This window comes from Augochlora pura, chromosome 1 (assembly GCF_028453695.1).
Source record: "Augochlora pura isolate Apur16 chromosome 1, APUR_v2.2.1, whole genome shotgun sequence".
Classification (NCBI taxonomy): Eukaryota; Metazoa; Arthropoda; class Insecta; order Hymenoptera; family Halictidae; genus Augochlora; species Augochlora pura.
Window position 1 is genome coordinate 13,412,625 of NC_135772.1, and position 14,193 is coordinate 13,426,817.

Here is a 14,193-nt window from a genome sequence, read left to right on the forward strand (position 1 = left end):
TAGCAATTTTCACGCGTTTCCGATACTTTGAAACGTCGATTTCCCAATGAGACACGCACGCGATCATGTAAAAAATAACTTAGAATGGAAGTAAAATAGTTTACTCGATACGGTCTATTTACCGAAGCTGCGAATTATGTACACTCGATTTTATAATTCGTAGAGCACGAGTACATAAGCACGTATTTGTGTGCGCTTGCGTGTGTTGATGCTAGCGGAATTTGAACCTCGCGAAAACAAAACGCGTCTCCGTGATGCAACCGGTAAACAACCACCTCGAAAAATCTGTGCTCGCGTGTCTTCTGTTACGTAATCCACCGGATTACAAACAATCGATTCGGTCAACAATGACGTCGCGCCGCGAACGTAGCTTGTTGTCCCACACCTTGTCGCAGAACTGCGAACCTTTGGCTTTTTTTACTGGCATGTGACGTTTAGCAATCGTTAGCCCTGATACTGTGCCAAGGGGTCTGCGGTAATCGATTGTTTTCTGGTTACTCTTGTAATTCATTGCGATGAAGAATCGTGATAATCACATTATAAGAATTAGTCAATTTGTCGTTGTTCAACTTACATCTTGCAATCTGTAATCATCAGTGAATGATTTATTTAACATTTATTAGAATTAATAGTGGTGACTGTGGTTCTTCGTGGAAAATACACATTGTTTGCATCTGCCGCAGTAAAAAAAACGCGGCAACTAATCATTCTTCAAATCATTTCAATTAATTCCTTTTAATCTTCTAACTATTATATAATTAATTGTTGTATTGTTAATTAATTACTAACTTTTGGAATTATTACATTTTCATTGATTATTTAAATTCTTGTGAAACGCGATATACGAATTGTTTAGTAAAATCTGACCTACCGAAGTTAAAAAGAGGAATTCAAGTCAATCGGTTCAATTGTTGAAACGTTATTCCGTTTTAAAAGGTGTCCGAACATTTCAATGAATGATCGTTCTCGCTTATGATCCTGTCGCCGATCGGCAGCGTAAACCGCGACAAATGGCTCGCGAACGCGAGATCCGTGCGAAAATTTCATCGAGTTCGTCTTTCCTCGCGACGATCGCCAATGGATCCCTTCGTAACAAACGATCAACGTATCTTCTCGCATTCCTTCCTCTTTATCTTCCGGCCGTCCTCGTTATATATTCACGCTCTCTGCGTGGGCCCTTGACTCCGCGTGGGCGATCGCATGCACGCGCGCGCACGCGCGATAACAACGACGTTTTCACCATGAAACGGAAACCGACCCGTTCCATTTCGTTTTCAATAAACCTTAACGACCGCGGGATTGGGTTATCGGCTATCGATTTCTACGGATAAACCGGGGAAACGAAACTTTCCTTCTCCGTCGCGCGAGCTTCCTACTAATTAAGTTAGTTCACGCGCTCCGTGATTTCTGGCGAACGCGTCTCGATATCTTCGAACCGTTCGCAAGCTGAATCGATTTTTCCTGTGGTCGTAAGATCATATTTTATTCGCCGAACGCCTATCAAAACATTAGCCAACGCCGATCGTTTTATAACTTCCGACGGCTTATAATCGATAGTTGAAAACTTTTTAATAAATTGTTTGGAGGCAATAAATATTTCAATCGTGTAGTAACACGACTTTCCCAGTAACGTTATTTAACAATTTTTTATGAGACTATACAATGTAAAAAAAAATTCTTTAGCAGAAGAATTCTTCGGTAGAAGAAGTGTTAACATTAGCACTGTCATTTACATTTACTGAAATTCTAAAAGTATCTCTATGCATTGTCATATAAATAGAACAAGGTTTCAGTAGATCCAAGTTTGTTTCTGTTATTGTTAGAATTAAGAATGGTCGTGTACTATAGACTCAAGCTGCCGGCAACACTGGAAACAGGTTCAGTTAATAGCCGCACTTGTTGTACGTGCTCGGCAACTTGAGAAATGTAATTTATTGTAACATCCAAGAGTTTATTAAGAAATAATCGGTTTATTTTGTTGAGAAGTTACCACATGTATTAAGATATAGTTTGATTTGTCTAACTAAAACTTAATATTCCTTCATACGCCCGATAATTTGAAACGAAATTATTATTCACAGAAATTCGTAGTCTATAAACTCTGTTCCGTATATTTCGCAAGATGTATGTTTTCAAAACATTTAATAGATCTCAACGTTCGCGTATAGATAAAACAATTAATGCACGTTTATTTGCGAAAGAAAACTTACAATTTATGGGTTTGATAAGATAGAGTTACAGAAAACTTCGGAAGCATGGCCTTCTGTCATATTTGCTATATTGCTATATTTTAGTTTAGTCACGTTTAGTTTTCTAGTTACACTATTTTGCTCTTGACTCGGTCTTGCATTGACACAATGTATCAATAAAAAGATATATCTAATACCTCGCTAACAGTTTTTTGCTACAAAATTTCAACAATAACAAGGACAAGTGTGTTTACATTTAGAGGTAAAAAAGTTTCAGAAATAGAATCTTCAAAAGTTTTGTGTCGAAGAATGCGCGAAATGGCTAAATAATAAACATTTTTTATTGTTAATATACGATAATCTTTTGTTTACATTATATTAATATTTCGCTGTGTCGCAATGATGTCGATTTGGATCATTTGTTTACTCCTCTGAACGAATACTACGAACTTAATATTTATCTTGCTAAGATAATCCATTTCCATTTCCTTTCTTAAACTTAAGCTTCTTTCTCATCAGCCTGCACGTTAATTCTCCAGACCGCGTTTGGCATTTTACATTTCGCTCTCCAAAAATACGAAAGAGAGCTCCGCGCCACTTACTAACAGACGATCAAACAGAGAAATTCGATTTCAGTCGTGAATCACCGGAGCTCTTCCAGTGTAAACAGACTTAACAGACCCCAGACATGTAACTCGTCGCGAATCTCCGTGTAAATAGTTCCAAGAAATACTCGCGGTGTATGTAAATCGCCTCGGCTCGGGTGTCTGCCTCTTTCCCGTCGACGAAGAGTCGAGAGCAATCGAAAAGCCGACCGCGGGCCGTTAAGATACGGGGACGCGACAGCGAAGATAAAAGAGCTTCCTTAATTACGAAAGACGTCGCTTTACCTCGTTGGAGACGACCGATAAGGGCCGGGGAGTGCCGGGCCAGCTTCTGGACAACGAACGACCTTTCCTCTTCCTGGCGACGACTCGAGGTCGCCCGCTCCGATTCATGTGTTTCAACATCTTGATCCGACACACTCTTCACGGACCACTGTATCCTGGTCCCATCGTTATTCACTGATAAACTCTGGTCACAAACGCGAGCACTGTCACCGCGAGTCGGCGAGCTACGAATATCGCGAGAACACCTCGGTACACAGACTAGAAGGATTCAAATTACGGCTGTCGTCACTGTCTCGCACTGATCCGATGATCGATATAGTCCGAAAATCTGCAAAAATCGGACGGCTAATTGCCACGGTTTCGATCGATTGTCCGGCAAATTTGCAGAGATCGGTCAACTAATGGAATAATTATCTCGCCGCTGTTTCACCGATCGGCGCGATCGAACGGCGAACGGAAATCATCGGGGACTATCGGTCTCGCCGAATCGCCCTTTCACAGACTTTCACGGTGTTTCTCGGTTTTAATGTGGAGCGGATCGGAATCGTGAGCGGTGACCAAGGCTGACGTAGACTTTTGCTTCGGTTCGTTCGCGGAACGGAACGTGTCGAAAGTAAAACTTTCGAAGAGACACTCTTGTCCCCGTTCGGATGGTACACTTTGGATGGAACGTCGCCGATAGATTACCGATTGTATCACTGACGGATCGACGATGGATCGACGATAGGCGAACGCGTCGTAGACAGGGGATCACGGGACTTTCCCCGAACGGAACGCCGGAACGCGTCGACAGTCTGGATCAGAGAGGATCTAGCGCTCCGTCGTCTCCGGCACATCGCGCGCGCGGGTCACGATAAAACTGAATCGTGGTGAACGATCCTTGAGGGCCAAAGAGTGACTCGACTGGTCGTCACGTGACTACGCATGCAGTGACGTAGGAAATCATTACAACGGTGTCCGCTGACTGATCGTGTGCGTGTAAAATGGGGCATCGTTTAATAGGGGAAATCACGGTGACCGATGAATACAAAAACTATTTTACCTGCGATTCTTATTTAATGGAAAAACATTTTTCAAAGTTATTATCTTCGAATTACGAATCTTTCGTCAGAGATTGGAAGAAAGAGAAAAATTATTTTCTTTTTCTAAGAATTTTAACGAATTGAAAATAACGTGTTGATAGTTTTATATTCTGTTAACATTATCACCGTTTTATATTTTCTTTCTGCTCATTTATGTTGTAAATTCTTTATTTTTACTAATTGTCCTATCTATTCACTACTTTTGGGTATTAAACCTTTTATATGTCTACTATTTGAAGAATTCTTTTAATCTCGCTATTATTTCATACTTCACTTATTCATTTTATTATAAATGCATCGAGTCAACAATTATTTAATAAATAAACAAATTTCTTTCATTTGTTCTTTTGTCAGAATACTTTGAAGTCATGGTTGATACAAAGTATATTATTTTATAGTGTAGAACATAGAAGTGTAGGACATATTAATGCGCCAATGTAAGATAATAAAAACTATCTTACACAATTATTGCACAGAAAATAATTTTTGCAAACGGTGTCACTGCAGGAACATCCTCTACAAGATGTAAAAGGTTTCATCCGGATCGGTCTATCCGTGCCGGATAGTAATTGCCGGACACACGTAAACGAGGTCGATGAATAACGAGATTTCTGCAATAACATTTTCGCTAAACAAATCTGAATTTTTTTGCTAGTATCGTCTTGATTGACCTATTCATCGAAGAGTATAGCATATCTTTCTTTTTCTTCATACATAGTTATCACAATGATTAATAGCGAATATTTCAATTTGTGATCATTGTGTTCATAGAGACAAAGGCGTCACGTTAAACACGAATAAATAAAATTTGTCAAGTGTTTGTGATACGTGCATATTTCTAAAACACATGAAAACGTACAAATTAACAAGCTCTAATAGCATATTTATCTTTTTTTTTACAATGAGCCATTTTTTACCAAACGTAACTCTTTTTAATAATTTAAAAATTATTAGAATATCTGAAAAACTTTCATCAATCAGATTCTAATTATTGAAGAGTTTATTGTAACAAGAACAAAATTTAAAATACATTGGAAGTGAAAATTTTTGTTCTCGAATTTCATTTCTCGAAATTGATTCGAATAGTTTTCCATTTCTTTTCCAATAATTTCTCCAGCACTCAATAAATTGTTTACGAGTAACTGTAGACACCATCGAAGCATAAATGTTCTCGTAAATTATTTTCACGACAGAATAATTCACCAGAAAATCGGAGAACGTAAATGAAAAGATTTGGCTCCCATTCCTGTCACGTACAATAGTGAACGGGAAAAAAAATGGGATCGTCGTCTGTCTCATCAACACTGACAAAAATTCCGAAGATTTGCTTAATTTCTCAGCTGTCACGCCGGAATGGCCTGTTAAATAAGGTGAATGGTAAGAATCTCGCGAACGACTAAAATTAAAACGAAGCGATAGCGAATTACGTAGCGATGACGCTCTGCTGCTCGGTTTCTTTGGTGGGATAAAAATCGTAGGTGTCCCCCGGGAATGAAAAATAGCACGCAGGGTAAAACGTCCAATTTTGCAGGCTGAGTTACTTTCGCTTACGTAAGTTATATCCGCCGAGAAAAAATTACTTTTCCGAAATAACACCGGGCATCTATATTTGTACCGATCCCTATGCGCGAAATTCGGAATGTCTAGCGATGTACGAGTCCCCTAAAACCTCAGAACGTTTTGGTATTTCGACGACTTGGCAGGTATGTTTATTGTTCGGATAATTCAGCTCCTTTGGTTGAACGAATTTTACTTAACTATGCGATTACGTAGTCGAATTGAGTGTTCATCGGATACTTAGCCAATTGTAATAACTTCTTCAATGTACAATATCACAAAATTATTATGATATAACAGTTATTCGCTATATTTATTAAATATAACTATTATTAAACTGCTTTACTATTGCCATTCGATAATTGAAACACTATTTTACATACAATCGAAATAAACCATTTTGAAATCAAGTTTCGTTTGAGTTCATTAAAAGAAAAAAAGAAGGAAAAAGGCCCGAATAAAAAGATAAAACCAATGTCTGATAAACAAACGAAAGTTTCTTATGACTCCACCTAATATTATATTTTTCATTACTCTTCCATAACTTTGATGTCCTCTAGTCCTAAAAAATGTACAACATTTGCATAAAAGTTTACAGCGTGTTGTTACGTTGCAACTACGAAAAGAAAGTGTCGGAGACGTAAACGGTACGCCGCAATCTATCCATTTAGCTTCGAAACGAGTCCTTACAAAATTCTAGCTGCATGTGATTTTTACGAGCAACGGGAGCCGTAACACATGGTCAAACACGTGTCGTAGAAAGCGACGCCGCCATAACGTCGCCGTGTAGCTGGGAAAAATTTAGGACTCGCTCTGAAAAATGGCGAGCGGTCCACTTGCCAGGTCAGACCTCTTCGAGGGTCGAGGGAACGACTGGAACAGTACTTGAAATGAAAATAAAAATGCGCTCGGAGATTAGCCGAAGTGTATAATTATGTAAGTGCATAATTATCCAAGCGTATAATTATCTACGTAACCTTAACATATTCAACGTCACCTCGATCACATTAGGGTGACACTAATTTTGAAAATTCATGAACTCGACTAGGATATCTCGAATACGAAAGGGTTCTAATGTCATTCACTATGATAAATTTTAATTTTTAAATATAATTGAATCAATTTATTTAAGTTCTATACAATTGAAGTAATCTATTTAATTTGAATGAAATTTAAGTAATTTATTTAATTTCCATAAAGTCGAAGTAATTTATTTAATTTCTATAAAGTCGAAGTAATTTATTTAATTTTCGTGAAGTCGAAGTAATTTATTTAATTTTCGTGAAGTCGAAGTAATTTATTTCACAATCCATAAAACGTGAACAAATTACTTCTATAAAATCGAAGTAATTTACTTAATGAAGTCAAGTTCGAGTCGGCATTGAAAGAATTAATGAAAACACGAGCTATGTAATTGCAGATTCGTAATAAAATTAGTTCTCTTGTACTATTTATAAAATAAAAATAATACAATATTTCGAGCAATTTGTTATTTTAAACGATTTTATTTGTTATCTTCTGCCAGTAATGATGAATACCGATTTTCGTGCTCTGATTTTTCTTTGTTCGTCGCATCGCCGATTTTCTGCCATGTTTCAGATTTAATGTGAAATCGACATTTTAATCTGTCATATTAACTACTATTTTGTGTTACGTATAATGCGTTACGTGCATTATACGTATAACAATGCTCGCCGTCAGACGTTGATCCGCAGGAATGACAAAGGGTATCGATCGGATAGTATGGCTATGGTTATGATTATGCGTTGGATAATTATGTTAAGCCGCTCTAAAGGAATAATTACAGGGATGAGCATTATGGATATTTACATGTATATGCACAATGGCTTCAACAAGCGTTGTTTATTGAACAGATATCGTATACCCCATTTTCTTTTTATACGACTTTCTCGTGCGCGAAATTACATGACACGAATCACAAAAATCGAGTTCTTTGCGCAGAATATACATTTGATTAATAGAAAATTTTTGTGCGAAATAAAAATGTCGCGAAATTGTTGTAAGATCAATTGGGAACGTCTTCATTTCTGCATCAATTCTATTCAAATAAAAATTATATACTGGTAATCTCTAATTCTCATTGATCTTCTCAGTTTTGAAAATTTACATAATTTCTAATACTATACTTTTTTCGTTTACTATACTTTTGCATTTCGGTCAACACTCGACGAAAGAGAGACGAATTGATAGTGTACTCACGTTCCCGGGCGTTGACACAACGCTAAACCGGCGAAGAAAATCAGTGCAGGCATCGTGTAACTTCGACAACAAGTACAATACAGTCGGTTCGTCGCTCGAAAGCACATCTAAATCCCCGAAGCAATTCCCAGAGAAATTAACCCGCCCACATAAGGGTTGATGAGGCAATCAAGAGCGAATCAAACGAGCAGCCAGCCGGCTGATCAGAAAAAAAACATGCGCGCGAGAGAAAAATTCCTCGGTGGCCACGAGTGGAAGAATAGGGTGGCCCTCATGAAAAATTCCCCTAAAATATTTACATGGTAATCTCGAGCGGCGCGGCAGCGCACAGTGTTTCAAAATGGGCCGCTGAGAACTATATTTCGACTTAAGAGCAGATAAACCATGGGAAATAAGTTAGATTACTGAGAACAAATATAAACTTTACAGAATTGTTTTCTTAAAACATTTGCAATATTCAAAGAAAAATCTGAATTATTAAGGTAAAAATGATAGACTTAGAAAGGCTGTTAAAAGTATTTTAAAATCTATTAAGTTTATATAATGACTGCTAAATGGTATTCTCTAAGGCAAAAGAAACTATTGATATAATTTTCATGAACAAATAATAATCAAATTTAAGATCCTCGGGGATTTAAAAACATGGAAACATGAAAAGTTACGTGACAGAAAATAATCGGAAATAAGTCTTGCTCGCGGTTAGATTCTCGATTTAAAAGCACAGTACGGCGTGGCGGCCGAGCCGCGCGGAGAATTATTAAGACGAACAACGCTCGGCCCGAGAAAACGGAGGAAGGAAAAATCTAGTGACGAATGCATTCGCATGAACTGTCTCCGGGGGCTGCATTACCGTGGATTTGTACGGTCGCTACACGGATGTGCGCGAGCTAAAAATTTCCTCCGGTCGGACCTCCGCGGACAAACAGCGGAGGGCTGGCGACGCGGAGCACGCATATTCAAACGCGTTTCTCCGGCGCCTGTCTACTTTATTTTCGGTTCTTCCTGCGGCCCCTCGTCTCGACACCATTGGCGTCACGCGACCGACCAACGAAAAACTCGTCGCAAGAAACACCCGTGAAATTCCGTTCCCGTCGCGATGCACATCCCGACGGCCGAGAATCCGCTTCTCTTTCGCGAGATCGAGATCCCCCGTTCCGGATCCGTTTCAGTGCGAATCGAACAGGCACCGTCGTCGATCTCGACGGGAAGCGACCAACGTTATTCCTTAACCAATTAGCTGCTGTAATATCTTTGAAAAGTGCGTAAGTTACCGTAATTATACTGTAGTTGTTCGGTTTTCGTCAGATTTTATTCAAACGTTTAAGAAAGAAGACACGAAAGCCAGAAGTTATACTAAGCATTCTAGGCAAGTATTATAATTAATATTTAGTTATTCATTTAGTAGTAATTATTAGTATTATGTAAATTAAAACCTGACAAAATATCACATACATACATATCATATTTCTATGTCTGAAATACCAAAAAATAGAAACCTTTTTGTTTAAATATCATTGAAAATGTTTCAGTTACTTTGGAGTTACTTTAATAACTAATTTTGAAATGCATCGAAATTGCTAGGTAAATGAAAGTTAATAAAGCCACACTGAAGCCTTGAACGATACAAACATTAGCATATTAATTGGGCCAGATTATTTACAGCTATCGATGCATTGTCGCGCTCGAAGGGGGTGCAACGACGCTAACAATAAGAGCCGCGCGATCGTAATATAGACACAACTATGTATAAGAAGAGTTGTTTTCTGGTTACAGTCCCACCGTGCGTACGAATATAGCGCAGTGAACTGTGTTGTTACTAGGGCTCGTGATATGCAGTTACATGATCATCAACCTCATGACCATGATTCACTGCGTCATATCCAACACTGTCGCGCACCCCGCCAGTAATACGTGAGCATTTATGTTTCTGACTGAGCACGTTCGAAAACTGTTCGCAGCTCTGGATATTTAGAATGGCTTTGGCGCAGAAATAAGGGATGAAGTGGAACGCGGAGCGCTGTTTCTATGTCAAAGTCGCAGGAATAATTCGTCGGAGATTTCTTTTCTTCTCAAGCGACCGATGCAGCACATTCGATATTACAAATTATCTCGGAGTCAAATTTTTACAATTTACCTAATTCGTTCGCTCGGAATGTGATCGAATCTTCGCGAAACGTAAACGAAAGTAATCGCGACGAACTGGTTTCTCAGATAATAATGGTCGCAGGCCGCAGAGTATACTTCAAAGCAGTCGCGACAACCATCGTCTCGGTTCAATAACCATAATCAAAATGAACTTGAATGAAGTCTATGATGCAATCGTGTAATAATTCCAATGGCAGCCATGAATCGATGAATTCAGCTGTAATTCGAGGAAAACAAAGGGCTCTTGTTCTCTTAGCCAGTAGCTTATTCAGATAACTATTCTAAAATTGCACTTGATCAAGCAGATAATACGAACGGAGACAAATGAGCGTTGTATGGACACGGAATAAAATTGAAATCCAGAAAATTACTTTCCGCCGTTCTATTTCCACGGAATCATTGTAACGATGATTAAATAAAGAGCGATTCGGTGTACTGAAAAGATTTTGTCAGTCGGCCGCGCAATCAGAGATACAGATTTTTGAGAATCATAGGCGACTGTCTCCGAGAAATGTATACAGTTTCTCAAGGTTGTGTTTGTTCACTGTGATTCGTTATGCAACGCGTTCACGATCAGCAGGGGTCCAACGAAATATCTAACAGTAGGTCTGTGTCGATCACGTGGTTCACTTCAGACTAGGAAAACATCAAAGCGTACTTCTCCTCGGAAAAGCGATGATGAGACAGCGATGTCTACGCTAGATTGCGGCTGTTTTTTCATGCGAATTAAGAGCTTTGTGGTTCGTTTTCTGGAATCGCTATTGCATAGTTCGGTTGCATCAGCGGTTAAATTAATATTTTAGACGAAACCGCCGACGTGTAAACCGCATGATATCTTGTTATGATATATCCTTAAAGTTACAGTCGAATACGGACCCAAAGCCGCCATTTTTCTATTAAACAGTCTACCAACGATTGAGCATCATCTTCGGCGATGTGACACTCGCGACTTTACCTTGTATTTACTCAGATATGTCAATGAAATGCAGACGCTTGTAAACAGATTGTCATCTATATGAAGAACCTGGTCAATGACTTATATATTCTCTGGAATAGAACGATATGGTAGCAACTTGAATTTTATTTGACCAGAAACAATATGCAAACAAACGAAGAAGGATGAATAATAATCTGTATTATTTTCTACTTTATGCTATGCTGAATCTTGTGAATTTAATTCCTTCACTGACGCGTCATTTTCTTCAGAATTTAAAGTTTTAAATCTGTAAAACGTATCTTGTTTTTAGTTCGTTCAATAAATGACTGCAAAACGATATAATATCAGGATTAATTTGTTACTAAAAAGACGTTCATTGAAATCTTTTCGTCTTCATAAATCTGTTTGAAACTTTTACCCAGAGACGGCGAGTTATTTTTTCATTTCTGTTTGACATTAATATTTCGAAACATTTCATTCTCTTCTTAATTCAATGAATAATTCTGTCTCGTTCTTGCTTCTAGTAGACATATTCGTACGAACTGTGTTATATTTTAGCATTCATGATTAACTACACTCGGAAACTATACTTTAAGTTTCATTGCAGAAGTATGAATACCGTCTGAATTTAGCAGATTTTCTTCGACATCTTAACAACGAATTTAAACGGGACATTATAGCGCGATAGTTTACGGAACAACATATTTTTCCCCGAAATAACAATAACTACGGCATGAGGAGGCAGTGTACAGAGATACAAGGTCAGTGAACTTGTATTGCTTAAAATACACGTCAATTATTCTTATCCCGTTCATTATTATTCAGAGTACTTAGAAGACTAATGAAGTAGCGAAGAAAACAATAATAAACGAAAATTGACATAATAAAAAGAAAACGAGAAGGCATCGCCAGCAAGACGAATTAGTGCTGTGAACTTGAAACGGTGTTTCAAAATTGGTGAAACGACATGCGAGATGTTTTTTCCTTACAGTAACCGAAATTACGTTCTGCGTATGCCATAAATGCATCGGAATCCCACAGTCTAACAACGAGGTGACACTTTACGGTACAATCGGAGCGCGCGTAATCAATGCATCGATCGAGAGATCTACATGTATATTGCGTTATTCCGTCTAGGCGAATCGACGGACAAAACGCGACTGGTGCCGCTCGTCTCCCATGCTCCCGATAAGCCCGCTATCTTCTCCGCGGATGTTAATTTTTCATCTGCTCTTCTTTTTACAATGTGTCACGTGCACCACCACACATTGCCAAACGGATTGTACAGCGAAGATGTCTGTATCTTCCGTGCCAGGGCACAGCATGACATTTTAGCGATTCAGCGCGCGACGATCAATTTCACCGAGACTACGAGCGACATTGGGGAAAACCGTTTCCATGGGATCTAATTAACGTTATTAGCAGGGCATGGCTGGGTATTATTCGGATAATGATTCGAATAAATTTCATGAACGTTTGAATTAAATTCGAACGAATTTATCGAGTAGCATTTCGAACGTAGTCAATTATTCCAATGATATTTAATTTTATTTAATAAATTTATTTAATAAATTTACAAATTAAAGTATTTATATTAATCATAATTTACAGTTTTGCTTATTAATCAATAGTTTTACTTGATCCTTAGAATTGATTAATAGACAATTTTGACGATATCTAATGAACAAAAGATTTACTGGAATATTTATTTCGTTAAAATATTTATGTTTCTATTTTATTTTATTCGAATAAAATATTCACAACTTTGTTAGAAAGCTGCGGATATCGTGCACTTGTGTCAAATGTGACTAATATAAAATAACGAAGACATTGGAAAAATTCTGGTAATAATGCTATACTGACTTCAATTTTTTTAAATTATTAAGAGAAACAGCTTATTTTCTATTCAGCTTCTGTTTCTTACAATCGTCTCGGAAAAGTGTTATGTTGCGTAGAGATACGCAGCCTAGTTATTTAGTACATGAGTTATCTGTGCAGAATTTCCTGTTGGTTTTAATGTTTTAGCGATGACTCTTTCGAGCGTGTTCCAATTTACAGATGATCATCGAAATAATTTCAGATGCCATTTTAAAATACACGCAAATTGCCACCTCCGTTTAGCACGACAAGTTTTACAAATTGCTATGGGATACTTAAGATTAAGCAAAATGTAAAGAACGACGATCCTCGTCTATATGCAAAACAAATTCTGCAAGACAAATAAAATTTTATGTTTCTCATGATATCGTAGATTTTAGAGAATTAAAGAATTAAACTCTTCGATAAATTTCAATTTTTGAGTTTTTAATACAATCACTGAATTATTTTTATTTTATGTGTGTTTATGTATATAATTATTGTTCAGCGATATTAAAGATAACGATCTATCCCTTATATTAATCGTCACATTACACCTCTCATGACATAAATTCACCGCCGATACCCGTCCGAGAAAAAAAAGGAAGGTCAGTTTTTGTTGTTGCTAATGCGTGTAATTCCCTGACCTCGATTGATAATAATAAAGCGTGGACACTGTGCTATTATTTAGCCTGTTTTCAGTTCTTTCGTGAACGCAGGACGCGAGTACGCGTCGCATTGCCGCACGCACGGATACGCGAATGTATTAAGTGTGAATAGAATGTTGAAAATTCGATTTATACACGAGGGGTACGTAAACGTCGCTATCTGTCAACGTGGCATCGATGAACGATTGATACCTGCTTACACGCGAGCGTTATATGACCACTCGGCATTCCTGTCCATTTACACATGTACATACGTCTATAGCACGCTTATGCTCCATTTCCTTTGTTCCCTCCTGCCCTTTGTTGTGGCGCGAATACTTTGGCTGATGGATGACTAAGCAATTTCGAATTGGCTTTTATCCGTTTCACATTGCGAATGCAAGGATAAGGCTAAATTATGGATCTTTATGCAAAATACAAAGTCTCTCTCTCTCTCTGAGTCGCGAGGAACAAAAATTACATAAACCTGTGTTTTCCATCCATTATTTTTTAATTTTTTATTAATCTCTTCTGCGAAATCATTATTCTATTAACCGTTTAACTTCTATTAAAAGACTCTGAAATTTGTATATTAATAACATGTTTTCTTACTTTACCAAGAAAAGGGGGATTAATAAGTTCGTTCGTCGAAGTCGACGTCTCTTAACT

General features: G+C 37.8%; 1 protein-coding gene across 9 annotated transcripts in view; it reads right to left on the reverse strand.

Annotated features, from left to right (window-relative positions):
• Positions 1-14,193, reverse strand: part of LOC144471317 (rap guanine nucleotide exchange factor 2) — a 275,558-nt gene that overhangs the window by 25,090 nt on the left and 236,275 nt on the right. Inside the window, exons 1-2 of one of the 9 annotated variants that reach the window (XM_078183284.1) lie at positions 12,025-12,146; positions 3,080-3,337 (exon numbers count right to left, since the gene is read on the reverse strand). The exons of 7 other annotated variants lie outside the window; for them this stretch is intronic. In XM_078183284.1, coding sequence (XP_078039410.1) covers positions 3,080-3,199 — 120 coding nt within the window. In that variant the 5' untranslated portion in view covers positions 3,200-3,337; positions 12,025-12,146. Of the gene's footprint in view, positions 1-3,079; positions 3,922-12,024; positions 12,147-14,193 lie in introns of those variants that run through there. One more of the 9 variants, XM_078183275.1, reaches the window with a different exon arrangement.